The 18,766-nt window shown below is 32.5% G+C and overlaps 1 protein-coding gene across 1 annotated transcript in view; it reads right to left on the reverse strand.

The window, feature by feature from the left end:
- Positions 1-4,826: 4,826 nt before the first annotated feature.
- The window catches only part of LOC132754834 (von Willebrand factor A domain-containing protein 8-like), a 54,484-nt gene continuing 40,544 nt past the window's right edge, over positions 4,827-18,766 (reverse strand). The window contains exons 31-44 of the mRNA XM_060745561.1: positions 18,224-18,349; positions 17,667-17,731; positions 16,785-17,125; positions 15,278-15,473; positions 13,257-13,335; positions 11,991-12,195; positions 11,285-11,393; positions 10,718-10,874; positions 8,833-8,941; positions 8,224-8,349; positions 7,532-7,690; positions 6,912-7,010; positions 6,126-6,364; positions 4,827-5,516 (exon numbers count right to left, since the gene is read on the reverse strand). Coding sequence (XP_060601544.1) covers positions 5,411-5,516; positions 6,126-6,364; positions 6,912-7,010; positions 7,532-7,690; positions 8,224-8,349; positions 8,833-8,941; positions 10,718-10,874; positions 11,285-11,393; positions 11,991-12,195; positions 13,257-13,335; positions 15,278-15,473; positions 16,785-17,125; positions 17,667-17,731; positions 18,224-18,349 — 2,116 coding nt within the window. The 3' untranslated portion in view covers positions 4,827-5,410. The remainder of the gene's footprint in view (positions 5,517-6,125; positions 6,365-6,911; positions 7,011-7,531; positions 7,691-8,223; positions 8,350-8,832; positions 8,942-10,717; positions 10,875-11,284; positions 11,394-11,990; positions 12,196-13,256; positions 13,336-15,277; positions 15,474-16,784; positions 17,126-17,666; positions 17,732-18,223; positions 18,350-18,766) is intronic.

Here is an 18,766-nt window from a genome sequence, read left to right on the forward strand (position 1 = left end):
ATATCTTTGAAGTTTCTAAGTTTCCAAGTTTCAAAGGGGCAAATAATTCTGCAAATATTGCAGGCAGAGTTATGCAATTTTGCAAACTGATGTACATTGTTACTATAAAAAAGTATTGTAAATTTCAATTGAATATCTCAAGCAATAATTGAGATATTTGACTTTAGCAAACTTTCTAAGTTAAAAAGGGGCATAATTCTGTAAATATTGTAGGCAGAGTTATCCAACTTGTCAATCTGGTGTACATTTTTTCTATAAATAAGTATTGTAAGTTTTAATTGAATATCTCAAGCAATGATTGAGATATTTGACTTTACAAAAAACTTTAACCAAAATTTCAAAGTTAAAAAGGTGCATAATTCTGTCAATATTGTAGGCAGAGTTATCCAACTTGTCAATCTGATGTACCTTGTTACTATAAATAAGTATTGTAAGTTTCAATTGAATATCTCAAGCAATAATTGAGATATTTGACTTTACAAAAAACTTTAACCAACGCAGACGCGGACTCTGGGGCAACTACAATAGCTCTTATATTCTTCGAATAGTCAAGCTAAAAAGGAATTTTGCTGTATTATAAATTCGTCATAAAGATTCCTGACATGTTATACGGTTATATACACGGCTTCTATCACTTTATTAAGGTTCTGCAGTAGAAGGTGTTAAAAGGTTTTTCTATTTTTAGCTTAAGCAGCCCCTAAAAGGGGGCTAATCAAATGAGTATGAGCAAACTTGATAAAAGATTACCCAAAAATGCTACAGACAAAGTTTGGTGATCATCCATCAATTAATTCTGTAGGAGAAGATGTTTAAAAGTATTTCTCTATTTTTAATTTAAGCGGCCCCTTAAAGGGGCTAATCAAATTAATATGAGCAAACTTAATAAAAGACAACCCAATAATGCTACAGACAAAGTTTGGTGATCATCCATCAATTAGTTATGTAGCAATAAATGTTTAAATGTATATCTATTTTTAATTTTAGTGACCCCTAAAAAGGGGCCAATCAAAATAATATGAGCAAACTTGATAAAAGACTACCCAACAATGCTTCAGACAATGTTTGGTGATCATCCATCAATTAGTTCTGTAGAAATAGACATTTAAAGGTATTTCTATTTTTAGCTTTAGCGGCCCCTAAAAGGGGCTAATCAAATTAATATGAGCAAACTTGATAAAAGACTACCCAAGAATGCTACAGACAAAGTTTGGTGATCATCCATCAATTAGTTCTCTAGAAATAGACATTTAAAGGTATTTCTATTTTTAGCTTTTGTGGCCCCTTAAAGGGGCCAATCAAATCAATATGAGCAAACTTGATAAAGCACTACCCAAGCATGCTACATACAAAGTTAGATGACTATCCATCAATTAGTTCTATAGGAGGAGATGTTAAAAGCTTTTTCTAATTTAGCCCTAGAGACCCCTTGATAAAAGACTACCCAAGAATGCTGCAGACAATGTTTGGTGCTCATCCACCAATTAGTTCTCTAGAAATATACATTTAACGGTATTTCTATTTTTAGCTTTAGGGGCCCCTAAAAGGGGCCAATCAAATTAATATGAGCAAACTTGATAAAACACTACCCAATAATGCTACAGACAAAGTTTGGTGATCATCCATCAATTAGTTATGTAGCAATAAGTGTTTAAATGTATATCTATTTTTAATTTTAGTGACCCCTAAAAGGGGACAATCAAAATAATATGAGCAAACTTGATAAAAGACTACCCAACAATGCTTCAGACAATGTTTGGTGATCATCCATCAATTAGTTCTGCAGAAATAGACATTTAAAGGTTTTTCTATTTTTAGCTTTAGCGGCCCCTAAAAGGGGCTAATCAAAATAATATTAGCAAAGTTGATAAAAGACTACCCAAGAATGCTGCAGACAAAGTTTGGGGATCATCCATCAATTAGTTCTCTAGAAATATACATTTAATGGTATTTCTATTTTTAGCTTTTGTGGCCCCTAAAAGGGGCCAATCAAATTAATATGAGCAAACTTGATAAAACACTACCCAAGAATGCTACAGACAAAGTTTGATGATCATCCATCCATTAGTTCTGTAGAAGAAGATGTTTAAAGGTTTTTCTATTTTAAGCTCTGCTGACCCCTAATAGGGGCCAATCAAATTAATATGTGCAAACTTGATAAGACACTTCCCAAGAATGCTACAGACAAAGTTTGGTGATCATCCATCCATTAGTTATGTAGAAGATGTTTAAAGGTTTTTCTATTTTTAGCTCTGCTGACCCCTAAAAGGGGCCAATTGGAATGACATGAGCAAATTCAAGAGTGACTGTCACAAGGATGCTACAGACCAAATTTGAAGTAAATCTGCCCAGTAGTTTCAGAGAAGAAGACGATTGTTGACGCATGACGACGGACGATGGACGCTGGAGCATCCCCCTTTGATACTAATAGCTCACTTGAGCCTTCGGCTCTAGTGAGCTAAAAATGAAGCTTAAAAGAGTTATGGTTCTTTTGCATTGCACTTCTACTCAATGAGATCTATCTACCTACAATGTTTCATCTTGATATCTCTTATAGTTTTAGAGTTGTGTTCCGGACAAAGTTCAAAGTGTTAAAATTAACAAAGGGCAATAACTCCAAAATTAGGACAAAAAGAGTTATTGTTCTTATGCATTGCACATCTACCCATTGAGATCTATTGACCTACAAAGTTTCATGTTGATATCTCTTATAGTTTTGGATTTATGTCCCGGACAAGATTTTTCTGTAAGGGGAGATAATTAAAAAAACCGGGCAAAATAGAGTTATGGTTCTTTAACACTGCACTCCCCATCAATGCCCTTTACCACTGTATGAAGTTTAAACAAATTATCTCCAAGGGTTTTCAAGTTATGCTCCGGACAAGACAACAGACAGTGCCGACTATATGCTCCCCCGAAATTTTTCGGGGAGCATAAAAAAAGACCACTAATGGCAATAAGACAAAATATCTTCACTTATATAGTTGTAACATATGGAACCTACTTTCCAGTGAAATAGTTTTATCAAAGAATGTAAATGAGTTCAAATCAAAATTAGATGAACAGTGGAAAAGATTCAAAATTGACAATATCTATTGACTAGACCAATACCGGAGCGGAAGACAATGAAAACAGAACTCGAGGGGAATGATAGTCCGTTAGGGGACTAATAAAGTTTCCCATACATCACAAGGTATCACAAAGTATAATACTGCATGTTTTTAACGTTGCTTTTCATTGGATATGACGTTTATATAGTTTGATATACACGGCTGCTGTCGATTCATGAAGAAATCTTACTTTTTTCTCTAAAAAATGATGCTTGCTGTATTATAAATTCGTTATTAAGATTGTTGACAGGTTATATGGCCGTACATAAACGGCTGTTTGCAATATTACCCTCGCCTAGCGGCTCGGGTTATATTTACAAATAGCTGTTTATATAGGGCCATATAACCTGTCAACAATCTTTATAACTAATAATATACACGGCTGCTGTCATTTAATGAAGAAATCACTTTTTCTTTAAATAAGAAAGTAAGCTGTGTTATAAATTCAATATAAATATTCCTGACATGTTATATGACCCTATATAAATGTTTTTTTGCAATATAACCCTCGCCTAGTGGCTCAGGTTATATGTACAAACAACCGTTTATACAGAGTTATTTAACCTGTCAAAAATCTTTATGACCATTAATATAAACGGCAAGATTATCCAATGAAAAGCGATGTAACATAAAACCTCAATCTTAACAGTGATATCACCAATCTCTACACAGTGATCTCCCTTTAATTCTTCGCATAGACTGTCTCACGTGATCTAACGGTCATGTCACACACTTCGTGGCAATGGTTACTGTATTGATAAAGGGAAGTAACCACTGCGAGGAGTTTGTAACATCACTGCAGAGATATATTTCAATAATGTGTGCATTTATATGACAACAGGAACTGCAACAGGAGACTGTTTTCTTTTAAAAATTACAGAATGGTGTATATTTGACGGTTTTTAAAATTTTTATTAAAATTATCACAAATGTTTCCATGCTCGAAGTAGTTATTCTGTATAATCACTATATGTATATACTATCCATGTAGACATATAGGTATACAATTTACATGAATGTGTAGATTGAGTAAATAATATATTCCATTGCAAACCACTGTCTTCTTATTTTCTTACAGGAAAGTCTTATTAAATAAAACAAGTCACAAGACCAAAACAATAAATTGTAGACTCAATAACAAATTATTAAAATTATTCACTTATATTTGATTTGACCTTCAAATACTTCATGTGCTATAGACTAAATAGGTCTTTATTTGAAACAGAAAATTAATATATATAAAACACAATGAAATTTGATTACAAGAAAAGTCAAAATTATTTTTTTTCTCAAAAACATTTCTTTCCTCCCAAGATAGATTAACAAACATATGATATAAAAAACATATGTGATAATTTCATCTTGATGTGAAATGTTTGCTATCCATTATTTTGCTCCCTTCAAAATTATTAAATAGAGGATATTTGTTTAATTTAATGTAGGTCTAATATCGGAATATATTTCACCAAGTGAGCACCAAAAGGTATATTTCACGAGTGGCGCAGCCAAGAGTGAAGTATGAACTTTTGGTGTTCACGAGGTGAAATATATTTCGATCTTACACTAAACTAATCAAATTTTCTTTTTATTATATGCAGAGAAACGTTTAAAAAGACAGTTTAACCTAATACTAAATGAAAAGCGCGCCAAATAATAATAAAACGAGACGTCATTTATGAAGACGTCACGTCATTAAGCTGGTTTCCAGTACTGTGCACGCTGACGAAACAGTGAAATTATCAGTTTTTTATTTCACTGATATATTTCTATTAACCACCGAAAAGCATGTAATAAAATCAAATAATTCCTACGTATTCAAATAAAATGTTGTCTTTCATGTTCAATAAAAAAATATTAGTATTTCGTTGCATATCTGCTTGTTGGAAGAAAAAAAACTGTAAAATTGTTAAACAAGTTATCACTGTAATGATTTAAAGACATTAACTTAGTAAATAAAGTTATTTCTATTTTGCTTCATTTTTAAATATAGCAAATGCATAATAAAACATATAAAAACAATTCATATCATATAAGCTGTCAATTAAAGCAACGTTTGTTCTGTAATTAGTAATTTCAGTTTTGAGCTAACTTCACCCTACAGTACAAATGTTTCATAATTATCCACATTTTACAACAACAAATATATTCTAAATACACCTTGATAATTTATTTCCCTCACATGATTTTGCATAAAATAAGTTAAACTTTAGTTTGCATATTCAATCAATGTATTTTCTTCTTCTCTTATTCTAACATATGCTTCTATATTTTTTCGTTTTGATTTCCATACTAAAATTATAGTATTATTTTGAGAGCATAGTAGAAGTGAAGATCTGTTGTAATATTTGAGGCAAGTTTTTCGTGTCCAGACAGATAAATGCATGACCCATTGGTAGCTGTTTGTGTAATCTGGAAAACAAAACATAATCAAGACTTTATTATCTACCTAACTATTGTTTGCTATTGTTTTGTTCAAGTAAACTTACTGAAAGATAGATGTACATGTACATACCCTGCAAAGATGCTTCACAAAACATTATTCAGTGAGTAAATCTATCCAATAATGAACATCATTTAAAGCCAAATTATAAAACTATGAATATTTGAAAAAAAAAGTGATCCCTCGGAAGCATCAAAAACAGCAAAATTACATGAAAATTGCAGACTCGGTTTAATTGAGTCGGTACATGCGGGATAATGAAATAGTACAAAATCCCTCACAACCCCTGGCACCAGCATGAGCGGTACTCAATTTTCAACAGTTCAAAGTGCTGGACTCAATGATATGAAGATATAAAACAAGGAAAAGGTCAAAAAGTAGTGTAAAACAAGATTACATTTGTAAAAAAAAAATCTTTCCTACACATTAATACAACAGTAAATAGTAGAAACAGAATAAGATTTTTTTTATTGCTTCTATACAAATGAACTTTGCAATAATGCAGTAGTGTCTAGTGAATTTTGGGGTCAAGGTCATATTTCATCACATCATAATTAAAATCAATTAAAACACTTTACCTGACAGCTTGATCACCCAGTGATCCTATAAATATAGCATACGCATTCACTTTCTCATCACTTCGTAAAATCTGACCAAACCTAGCTGGTGAGATACCGTATCGATCAAAGTTAGCATCACTTAAAATAATGAGGAATCTTTCATCCGCTTCTTCTCTTGCTAAAGTATTGACAGCATGACGTGTAGCTTCTAGAGTTGTGTCTCCACTCATACAGAACTGAGAGTGAGCGTGCATTGTCTGATTATATCAAAATAAATAATAACCAGTAAGTCATAATAAAACATGAACCACATTTCAATATATTTTCTTCTGGACAATTTAGTCATAAAAAAATGTCACATGAATGTATTTCAAAATTTTGTAAGAATTGGTTATTAGTGTTGTAAGGATTAAATGACTTTCAACAGTATTAACCACTATGAGGATGCTTTTCTTGTCGTCATCAGGGTTCTCAATAACAGCAGGTAACAGGCCAAAATGACTGGCTGTAATCATGATTTGGCCTGTTGAAACTTTATAAGATACAGTTTTCTTACTTTTATGCAGAAAATTGTTGTTTTAATTACACAAAAGGCCAGCTGGAATTTGCTTTTTGACAGCTCATGAAATATTTACTGAGAACCCTGCCATCATTATTAACAATGCCATTCAACAAACTGCCTGTATTATAAAACAAGATCTTCAACAAAGGTTACAGCAGATTACAAATCTTTCCAATGACTGAACTTATTTCTAAATATTAAGTTTATTATCTGAAAATATTTTCACAAATTGTTTTTATTACCTTGACAACCTTTAATCTTTCTTTGTTATTTTTTGGTGGTTTATCAAAACTAGTGAGTTCTACTTTATGATCTTCACCAGAATGACCCACTATATCAAACTGTAAAATAAAGGTGAACATAGTCATATACTGATTACTCATTCCTAAAATTACAACTTTAACCCTTATATCAAACATCATATTTTACAGGAAGCAAATCAGGTCGAGTTCTATCAATGAAATTTATTTTTGCAAAATTAATCCTTATCCACATCCACAAAAATGATCAGTAAATAAAAAGTTAAATCTAAAAGTTAGTTTTCGCGTTTTCAGGTTATGCTCCGGACAAGATTTTTCTAAAAGGGGAGATAATTCAAAAATGGGGCAAAAATAGTTATGTTTCTTTGGCAATACCTCAATGCCCTCTACCACTATGTGCAGTTTAAACAAATTATATCCAGGGGGTTTCAAGTTATGCACTGGACAGACAATGAACAGATAGATGGACAAATGACGATTAGACAGACAAACAAGGTGGCAACTTTATGCTCCCTGAAATTATATGCTCTCCCTTTGGGGAGCATAAAAAGCATATTTATGATTATTTATTTCTAATAAACAACGAGATAACTGCAGTAAACCTTTATTTTGTCCTCATATCCTTCTAGAGCCTCCATCGACATAATGACTGTTTCCATCTCTCTCTCTAGTCTACCATCATGTCCGTTAAATCTGTACATACTACCTGATACATCTACCAATAATCGTAACTTCTTAGGTAATTCTTGCTTAGCACCCATCTGAATATACATAATGAAAAAATATATAGTAATAGAATTTTATACTGTTCTTCACACTCTTTAAATTATTTAACTTTATTTAGAGGTAGTATTTTAAGGCACGATGAATGACACTTCCACTTGCTTATTGCATTTTGACCATTTACCTGATGGGGAAGGAACAAAGATACCACTACAGAAATGTTTGATATGCAAGTACTAATGTAAAACCATAAACCTCACAAAAGAGGTATACAACTTTAGCCATTCTTAGCCATTGAGACCCTCAGTACAGTTGGTTGTCAATAAAAATTAAATGTCAAAATAGTCAGCTAAAGTATGGCTTTTAACCTTTTGTTCTTGTCGGAAACAACAAAAGATCAGATAAAGCATCACAATTTCAAAATTTAAAATCATGAAGTAACATATCTAGCCGCAAAATTGAGATGTATATCTTTATCATTATAAAGAAATAACTTACGATGGTAGAAAATATATAAAGTTACAAAGTTTGAAATTACTTAGCTATTTTAACATTGTTATATACAACATACCTCTGGTTCTTTTTCACCTCGTCGTTTATACACAGTTTTCTCCCCTGTCAGACCATCAATTAGTTTAGCATCATCTAAATCACCGTATGTCTGGTTTTTCAACCACTGACGCTCTTTACTCTTTGCCTAAATTTCATTAAAGTGCCATGTTTATGAATAATGCAAGACAAATTACCAAAAGATAAAAATAAAGTTCTTTCAAAACATTTAGAAATAAGTCAATTCAATTCAACCATAAAAGGCAAATTTGTGTGATTTTTTTAAGAAGCTTCCACGTCGGTTTTCAAAAATGAAAACAAAATGAAAACAAATGATACAGATAAAGTAATATTTTGTTTACTCTGCAAGAATAACACAGTATAATCAAATATAGATACATGTACCAAGTACTGAGTATTGCATATAAGACGAATGTTTCATTATCAATTATAATTTACTGATGGTCCGCCTGGACTCCTTGCCACTGGTTCTGGGTCATATGGGGGTTGCGTTAATTGAACACCGCCTTTCCTTGTTGATCTTGTTTATCATATTTAATGCTAAAAGTATAGAAAGTACATAAAACCAACTGCATTCCTGCAATACATAGATAAATGTTAACACATTTACCTGTAGACTGTCTATGATCACTCGGAGTGACTGAACCTGTCTTCTCACATGACCAGCAAAATTCTCATACGTCTCGGCATCATACTCACTCATCTGTATTTCCTTTAATCTGAAAAATTACCATATTACTAATTCTTGATTTAGAAATTAATCATAGAAGCCATTTGCTGCTCTTGTTTCTCATTGTTTTACTTTTGAGTTTTAATGACAATGATTTTATCATAATTATGTTGACTTTTCTGCTATACTAGTCGAGGAAGACTTTAGGTACATTGTTCAGACATGTATATGTGATTCAGACAAGAACCTCAGTTTTCATGTATGCTAACTGACTAAGGAGTAACAAAGGTACTACATGTACAAATAACTTGTACGTGTAGACACCCTTCAAACATTTGGTAATTTCATGAAAACAAGCAAATTCGTTGAATTTATATCCCCCGCTGAGTACTGGTTATTATTAACACAACAACTGAAGACATAAGGCTTTATTTATATATTAATCATGGCATAAACAGTAATATTCTTTGAACTTGATAAATATTCAGGGCAATAACAGAGCCATAACTTTGTGTTAAATAGTAATATCTGGAAATGCCAATGAGATGTATGCATACTACATAACTAATAAAGGGCCATAAATCTGAGTTATAAGTATCTGACCGGAACAAGGCGACTATATGCACATCTCCTCTTAGTATCCCATAAAGTTTCATTGAATTCCAGCCAGTAGTTACAGAGAAGTAGCACTGAAACGATTATTGCTCTGGTTGTATACTGCCTAAGTTATCAAGGGTCATAACTCTAAGTTAAAATGTCTGACCCGAACAAGGCGACAATATGCGCATCTCCTCTTGGTATTGAAGGTTCCAATAAAGTTTCATTGAATTCCAGCCAGTAGTTGCAGAGAAGTAGTGAGGAAACGAATATTTTTCTATATGGATACTGCATAACTAATCAAGGGCCATAACTCCGAGTTAAAGTGTCTGACCCCAACAAGGCGACAATATGCGCATCTTCTGTTGGTATTGAAGGTTCTCATAAAGTTTCATTGAATTCCAGCCAGTAGTTGCAGAGCAGTAACGCGGTAACGATTTTTGCTCTATATGCATACTGCATAACTAATCAAGGGCCATAACTCTGAGTTAAAGTGTCTGACCGGAACAAGGCAACGATATGCGCATCTCCTCTTGGTATTGAAGATTCCCATAAAGTTTTGTTGAATTCAAGCCAGCAGTTGCAGAGAAGTAGCGCGGAAACGTTTTTGTCTCTATATGCATACTGCATAACTAATCAAGGGCCATAACTCTGAGTTTAAGTGTCTGACCGGAACAAGCAGACGATATGCGCATCTCCTCTTGGTATTAAAGGTTCCCATGAACTTTCATTGAATTCCAGGCAGAAGTTGCAGAGAAGTAGTGCGGAAACGATTTTTACTCTATATGCATACTACATAACTAATCAAGGGCCGTAACTCTGAGTTAAAGCGTCTGACCGGAACAAGCTGACGATATGCGCATCTCCTCTTGATATTGATGATTCCCATAAAGTTTCGTTGAATTCCAGCCAGTAGTTGCAGAGAACTACTCTGGAAACGAAATTCGGGCGGAAGGACGGACGGACACGCCAAAACTATATCCCCCTCCCGATTCCATCGCGAGGGCCCTTCCGATTCCATCGGCGGGGGATAATAAGAACAACAGAGAGCTTCAGACTGTCTATCAACATAAAAGATTGATAAACAGTTGTACATCCTTGTTTATTCAAGGAAAAATATCAAAACTAAATCATAACTAATGTGTAACTGTAACTGAAGACAAGGGACATTATAGTTTATATAAAAGCAATATTTAGCAATGAAAGGTTATGTATTAAAATACTACACCTTTCTTTAAAAGCTTTTTGTCCCATTTCTCTGGCAGCTTTACGAACATGTTCTGGTACGTTGTCTTTCTCCCACTGGGCAACTTGAGCCACATTATGTCCGGCGTCTAATCTGTACGGTCCACCGATACCACCTAACCCAGCTGTATTACTACCACCTGTATCATATATATAACTCGTGTTAACATTTATACCATATTATAGATGATGTGATAAAAAAACTTGACACTCATCCCTTATTACTGGTTGGTTCCAGGAACGGATTTGTGACTTTTCGAATCCAACACAATCAAACTAAAACAAATTTGTATAAACTATCTTCAGATCAAACTAAAACAAATTTGTATAAATTATTTTCAGAGTAAGGCTATTGGAGACAAAAGTGTCACGTGGAATATCTCTACCTTATTGAATACATTTTCATGCACCCTGCTCTCGCTCATACTCTCTCATAGAAGATGCTGAAATCTATTTCTTAATGAAGACATGTAAATTCACCAAAAACTTTATAGCATCTCTTCTTTCTTCTATTGTTAACTATATTGTTTTTTCTTTTAACAGATCTTACCAGTGCCACCTGCCCAGGTATTTCCACCTACATGAGGTTCATTTTTTGAGTCAACTTTACCATGTTTAGGATCATCAGCTGTACGGCCACTATCTCTATCATATGTTACCTAAAATATATCATATGACATATATAATCATACTTTATGGACATTATCTTCTTATGTAACTATAAATGAAGAAAGCGATGATGAACTTGATTAAGATGATGATGATAATGATAATGATAATAATCATAGTGATATAATAATAATGATCATGGTGATGATAATGATGATAAAAATGATGATGATGACAACAATAATGCTGATGATAATTATGATCATGATGATAATAATTAGCCTGATGATGATGATAATGATTATGCTCTTCTTTTTTGAGGATTCTTTTATCCATGATGATGATGATTTGGAAGATGTTCAGAACACAAATTATAAACTGTTACAGTAAATGTAAACAGTAAACATGAACTATGTTGGTGATAATAATCAATGAAATCTTGAACAATTTCTTAGTTTTTGGCAAACAACATAATTTGGAGAAAAATAAAAGCACTGAAGGTACTGGCAGAGCAATGCTAATTTTGTATTGTTTTAGCATTAGAGATATCGATTTTACTTGAAGATAAGGCGAACAACTCATATTTTTCACTTGATATACCTCGGTTATTTACATAGTTCATATAGAGACTGTCAACGGGTGTGTACCTGTAAAGGTCTGGTATCCTGCCAGCCAATCATATTCTTCCATTCAGCAATTGACCTTTCAAGGTTAAGAACTGAAGTTTCCCACAATCGTACACAACCACCAACATCCACTGTAACTATACCATCATTACTGGTTCCAGCCATCAGTAAACTTGTGTCAGAAATGTTAAATAACCAGGAGGCATAGGGAGACTGTCTTGTTGCTCTACAAATATATATAGAGAGGATAATATTTAAGTTTTTTTCTATAAATACAGTTGTTGTATTTTTTCATCGTGTGGTATGATAATAAATATTTCATGAGTGGCCATAGCCAATATGATAATTATCATACCACAAGATGAAAATTAATCCTGTATTTATAGAAAAAACTTGAATTTTCTCTTCATCATATACATTTTTCTCTTTTTGACATTACAATTTGAAAGAGTTCCCCTTACATTTTGTGTATTGGCTGAATTTAGAGGAAAGTAGTGAGGCAAGGCACTAGTGAAAATACAGAAAATATGTTTCACTACAGTAAAAATTAATTTTTACAATAAAATATATGGAAAATAAAAAGACCCATTTTGTTTCACCAATATTTCTCAATACATGTATTTCATTTATATGAACATGATAAATATTAGTATTATATATTTACCAGCGTCTATTTTTCTAAGCATCATAACGTTTTTACATTAGAATAACTGTTAACTTACTGTACATAATCTTAATGAACAATTATGCAAAAAGCAACAGTTAAAAGCTGCTTAGCATCACAAAATAATTATTCTTGTACATGTTACAAACAGTGAACAACAAGGCAAGCTGTTCGGACAGCTGACATGTAAGTATATGAGTACATAAGTTTATTGCTAATCCATTGGTAGACACCAATTATAGTCTAAATACATTTGTAAATCTAAATTATTGAAGTTTTTGCCCACTAAAAATGTATTTGAATACACCCGCCTACTTGCAAATCCACAAGGTTTTGATTACCTTTCGAAACTTTGAAAAGGAAAATATAAATATTCTTGAATATTCAGCCTTCAGCAAAATGCCAAAGTTTATATCCAAGTTGGATTACAGTAATCATAGATATGTCATTCCTTTTTTGTCTTAAAACAGAATAGGTTAATAGACTATGATTAAGAAATAGAACAAAAGTTATGAAACAAATTTGCTACTTTACCCCCGAGGAAGTTAAACATTAAAACTGTTTTTGAACAAATAAATATATATTATTTCATACAAAGCTAAATTTGTAATTATAAGTTTTACCCAGGCACCATGATGTAACGAAGTTTATGATGAGCTAAATCTGACACTTCTAGAAGGCCACTAACATGGGGGCGCTTATCTGTAAAGTAGAAAATACAACAATTGATTTCAAATTGTCTAAAAAACTTCAATCATTTAATCAATTAGCAGTAGTCAGTATTCTTGTCACTATATACAGTAAATTCTCTCTATTAAGACCACTAACGGGACTGACTCAAAGTGGTCTTAATAGTGAACTGGTCTTAATAGTGAATTAGTCACTTAAACAGCTGACGAAGTCCAGCTTAACTTAATGTATACCTTGTATAGTTTTATGCACATGGTAAATGTACTTAATTAAATGAGTAAAAAGAAACACATTTTTTTCTAAAACAAAAAACATTTTTAATGCATGGTTATAATTATGATACACCATTAATATGATGAAAATATTAAATTCACGGCTTCCCCTTTAGAAGGAAAATATGAGGTATTAATATAGTTATGACTCTCATTATCATGATTTATACATTAATTACATATCGACATAAAGCACACATGAACTGATAATTTGGTTTTAAATAGCAATTTTTACCATGCTTGCTATAAATTGTGATGCACAACAAACAATTTTAAATGCTATTTACCTGTTGATCACATACTAATTACGCTGACAAATTAATCGTTTCTCACACCATAGCTGATCAGATTAATTAGCCAGAAGTGGTTTAAACTGATCATGTTGACGCTTGAATGCTAAAGATACATCGTAAAGCAAGCGTCTAATCCATCGGTATATATTAATGACCTCATTTGACCCGGTGTATTTGTTTACGCCAGAAGGAAGATTACGACAATTAATTAGGGGGCAATAAACACAAAGTGATGTCTGGCCATTATGTTGCATGGTCGTAATACAGGTTAATGTTTTGATAAGAAATACACACAAATGTCTGACAGAAGTGGTCGTTATGCCGGATTAGAGACGTGGTCGGTATACTGGTCATTTTTCTCAATGAATAAAGAAGGCAAATATTTTGTACTTTTAAAAAGTGCCCGTAATAGCGGCGTGGTCCTATTTGTGGCGTGGTCGTTAGGTGGCATTTTACTGTATGTAACTGTTTCAGACTACATTCATTCACTATATAGCAGTGTAAATAACAAAGTTCAGAAATACAGTGCAATTAATTGTTTCCGTTAGTGAAATCAGTTAAAAGTTTCTATATCTCAGTGTACTAAATAAAGCTAATATGCAGCCTGTTATTGGCACTTTTGTGTTTTTTCCCTCTATGCTGAACTCCCTTTATATAAATTGCAATCATTATTTGAATTCTATGAAAGAAGTAATACAGTTGTGACATAGCTTTCTATCAAACAAGCATAATGTTTACATGTTTAACCATTTCAAGAAAGGAACGTTGACATCATAATCTTTAGATTGAAAGTTTGTCGCTAAGAAAAGTGTATTAAGTCAATTACTTTTAAAATACTTGTTGTTTAAAATATTCTAATATTAACAGCATCTTTTTGTTTCATATGACACAATATGTCATTAAATCTAACCAGGGTCTTTCAAATATTCAATTTCTATATGAAAGAATGTATAATGTTTTGTTTTTACAATATTGTTCTAATCATACTTGTAAAATAACATATTTTCCATGCCGGGATCATGAAAATGTGGCTTCTTGATGTCTTTTTTTATATTTTTTTTTTATTTGTGTACATATGTTATTTAAAATGTGTAATGTATATATTGTTATGTACATGCTGAGGCCAACATGGAAGATCAGGAAATCAAATGTGTTAGCCTCATTAAATAAAGTCGTTACTTACTTATTTACTTACTAAAGACCCTAATCTAACTCACTTTAACTTACCACTTAACTTTACACCATTTCTGTACACTCTGGATCATTCATTCAAACAAAGTGTAAAATACAAACTTAAAACCCTTTCCCTAAATATTTTTGTCATGTCATGTTTTAATTCACATGATCTATTGAATGCTGGACTATAATAATGACAGACCAATGATATACCTTTAGGGAAAACACCTTCAGGAGCTTTCCATGTAGGAATGGTTCTAACAACTTGTCCACATCCCGGCAGATATACAACAGACGGTGCCGGACTTTGTTTATCTTGTTTTAATGTAAATCCAAGTAACTTATCTCCCGACACTGGCTGCTCATCCTTGAATGGTTCCCTTGGGCTTTTATAAATCTCAGCCTTAGTCTGTACAAATATAAAACATGTTATAAACCATCTATGTATCTAAGCTTTAGTCTGTACAAGTGTAAAACATTTTATAAAACATCTACGTATCTTATCTCTCTAATCAAATCTACTTTAAAAACTTTGAATAAAAAAATGACAATAACAGTTTGTTTAAAATCCCTAACTTTGTTACTTCCTATCCACATTAATATATCAAGGATAACATTGCTATATTATTATTACATATTCATTAAATTTCAATAAATAAGAACTTGGTACAATGGATCCCTAAATTTAATTCTGAAACTACTGTTTATATCTTTTAAATATATTCACATTTAGACTGAATGTCTTAGCATTTAACAAGAGGAAATCATTTTCTAATTCAGTGCTTGTGGTGTATGAATTCATGTACATGTATGCTATATTATCTATATTACTCCAAATTCACTTAATTTTATGGGTATGAATTTTTGTGGTTTTGTCACAAAGGACATTTACTTTGGTAGTAAAATTCTCTGTCTTTTTTTCCAAAAGGTAAACTGTAAATAACGTAATGCAAATAACTCTTACAGCTGACAAAATGAATGAAATTTTGTTAGATTAAAAATATGTTAACTGATCTATCAATGAAAACAACGAAAATAAGTACCCCAAAATAATAATAATGACTTTACAGTAGCCACCAAATGGAACAAGAGCTGTCCGTAAGACAGCGCGCTCGACTTTTTTAGTGCTTGCCTATAATACAAAACATTGACAGTTAAGGGCCATAATTCAAATAAAATCTTTGACAGAATTACCTTCTCCTGGACATGTTTGGGAATCATGATTGTAAACAAGTATTCCAACTTTCAAATTAATATCTCAAACAGTTCAGTCAAAAAGTGGACTGGTACTAAAAACTTAACCAAGATTCTAAGTCGATAAAAGGCCTTAATTTTTAAAACAAATCCTTGACAGAGTTACCTTCTCTTGCGTACAGATGGGGGTAATGATGTGAAATAGCATTAAAAGTTTCAAAGCAATATCTCAAAGGGTTAAGGCAATAAGTGGATTTTACCCATATTCAATGTATTTTCTAAGTCAAAAAGGGGCATAATTCTGTCAAAAACCTTGACAGAGTTATGTCCTCTTGTCTGTTGATGAAGGTCGTGATGGTAAACAAGTATGGTCAGTTTCAAAGCAATACCTCCAATGGTTTTGAAATAAAGTGAGGTGGTACAAAAAACTTAACCAAGCTCAATACACTTTCTAAGTCAAAAAAGGGCCATAATTCTGTCAAAAACCTTGACAGAGTTATGTACTCTTGTCTGTAGATGGAGGTTATGATGGTGAACAAGTATGGTAAGTTTCAAAGCCATACTTGTAATACTTCTGAAATAAAGTGGGGTGGTACGAAAAACTTAACCAAGGTGTGACGCCAACGCTAACGCTAACGCTAACGCCGACGCCGACGCCGGGGCGAGTAGGATAGCTCCCCTTTTCATAGAAAAGTCGAGCTAAAAATGAACCTACCAGATCTGGAAATCCTTTCAATACACTACCATAGGAATCTGGAGAAACCATCACTCTGTTAGGTGATGACATTTTCTCCCCCATGGTAGCAGACAGTACATTATCAGACATGGGTACGGTTGAACATTTCTGTATATACATACTGCTAGCACCTGAAACATCGGTAGAAGATATGTAAGTTTTATTTTATAAACCATGTGTTCTGTATTGTCACAAATATTTGTTAAAGCTTCTTAAAGACAAAATATATGTACTATTGTGTCTTACAGACAAAAACACTACACAATTCTGTACAAAGATTTACATGTATCTCAGCCACCAGAGTAAGATGGCAAAACAGAAGTTCAGTTTCCATAATAAAATAGTCCACTTATTGCATGTACTGAAATCACATAGCAAACAGACTAATTCTTCCAAAACAATTTCATAAGTCATGTTAAATCATTAATTGATGTAAGAAACAAGTGATCACTGATTTCAGCACTTTAAAGTGTTGAGGAATGAGTACTACTCAAGCCGGTGCTACGGGGCATGAGGAATTTTGCACTCTTTCATTATCCCTCATGAGACTCAATCAAACTGAGGCTGCAGTTTTCATGTTATTTTTCTGTTTTTAATGCTTCCAATCGGTCACTTCTTTCCAGATATTTAGCATTGATGAAATATCTTAAAATTTTACAAATATCCACTAACCATCTTCTTCTATGATGGCGTTCAACTTAAACTCTTCAATTCCATCTCTAATTAACAAGTATTTCCTATAATATAAAAGAAAAGTAAACTATTTATATATGTAACATCTATACAAATTGTTTGTTGCATTGTGTATCTCTATACAGAGATTATTCAAACCAATTATCTTTGCAATTTTCTGCCAAATGGAAAAAAATCATGTCATGAAAAGAATTAACACATTTCATTTCAAATTTAAGAAATTTCTGTAACCTAACAAATATATATTACAGGTCAATTAACATTTGCTTTATTGGTAGAAGACATTGAAGGGGGAATAATGTTTGTGCAAGTAAGTCTACAGGATTTAAGCAAATTATTTGATAAAAAGGCTATGCTTTAGATAACATAAACTTTTCATGACAATCAACATTACAAACATGCAGTTTTGTAATTATGTCTATGTTATATATTACTATAGGTTTCTAACTCTTAAGAAGATACTGCAGATAAGAACATCAATTTTCACATTCTTTCAGTCATTTACATCAATAAAGAAAATAGAAAGAAGAGCTTACTTGAAAGTTTTATCTTCTGTCAGTAACCATTGGTTAGTGCCTGTCTGATGAACATCATTAACGTGTGTTGGTAGTGACACGTTGTGTGATAAACCCTCTAATACACTGACAAACTCTAGAAAATCTCTGAAATATATTATATATCCATTTCAATAATTTCTATCTAATAACTTAATCTGCCAATATAAACTGCAATGCCATTGAAATCATACAGTAAACTGAGCAAAGCTATATGTATTTTATGAAAAATCACTGGAAAGAATTGAATTTAATATGAATGGCAGCTGACACTGTGGGTATGGGTATGCACCAACTATGGTTGATCACAACCCCATCCAACTACTTAACTTGCAAACAGTCAATGACTACCTTTATCTAAATGAAGACTAGTCCATGCTTCCTGACCCTGCTTTAATATTATTGTCTCACAAATTCATGGTGTTGTCCAGCAAATTTATAGTGTTGCCTGACAAATTCATATTATTGTTTGACAAAGTTATACCTGAATCTACCAGATTTATATATATGTCTTCCAATTAAATA

This window comes from Ruditapes philippinarum, unplaced genomic scaffold (assembly GCF_026571515.1).
Source record: "Ruditapes philippinarum isolate M1 unplaced genomic scaffold, ASM2657151v2 ctg482_1_1_1_1, whole genome shotgun sequence".
In the NCBI taxonomy this organism is placed as follows: domain Eukaryota; kingdom Metazoa; phylum Mollusca; class Bivalvia; order Venerida; family Veneridae; genus Ruditapes; species Ruditapes philippinarum.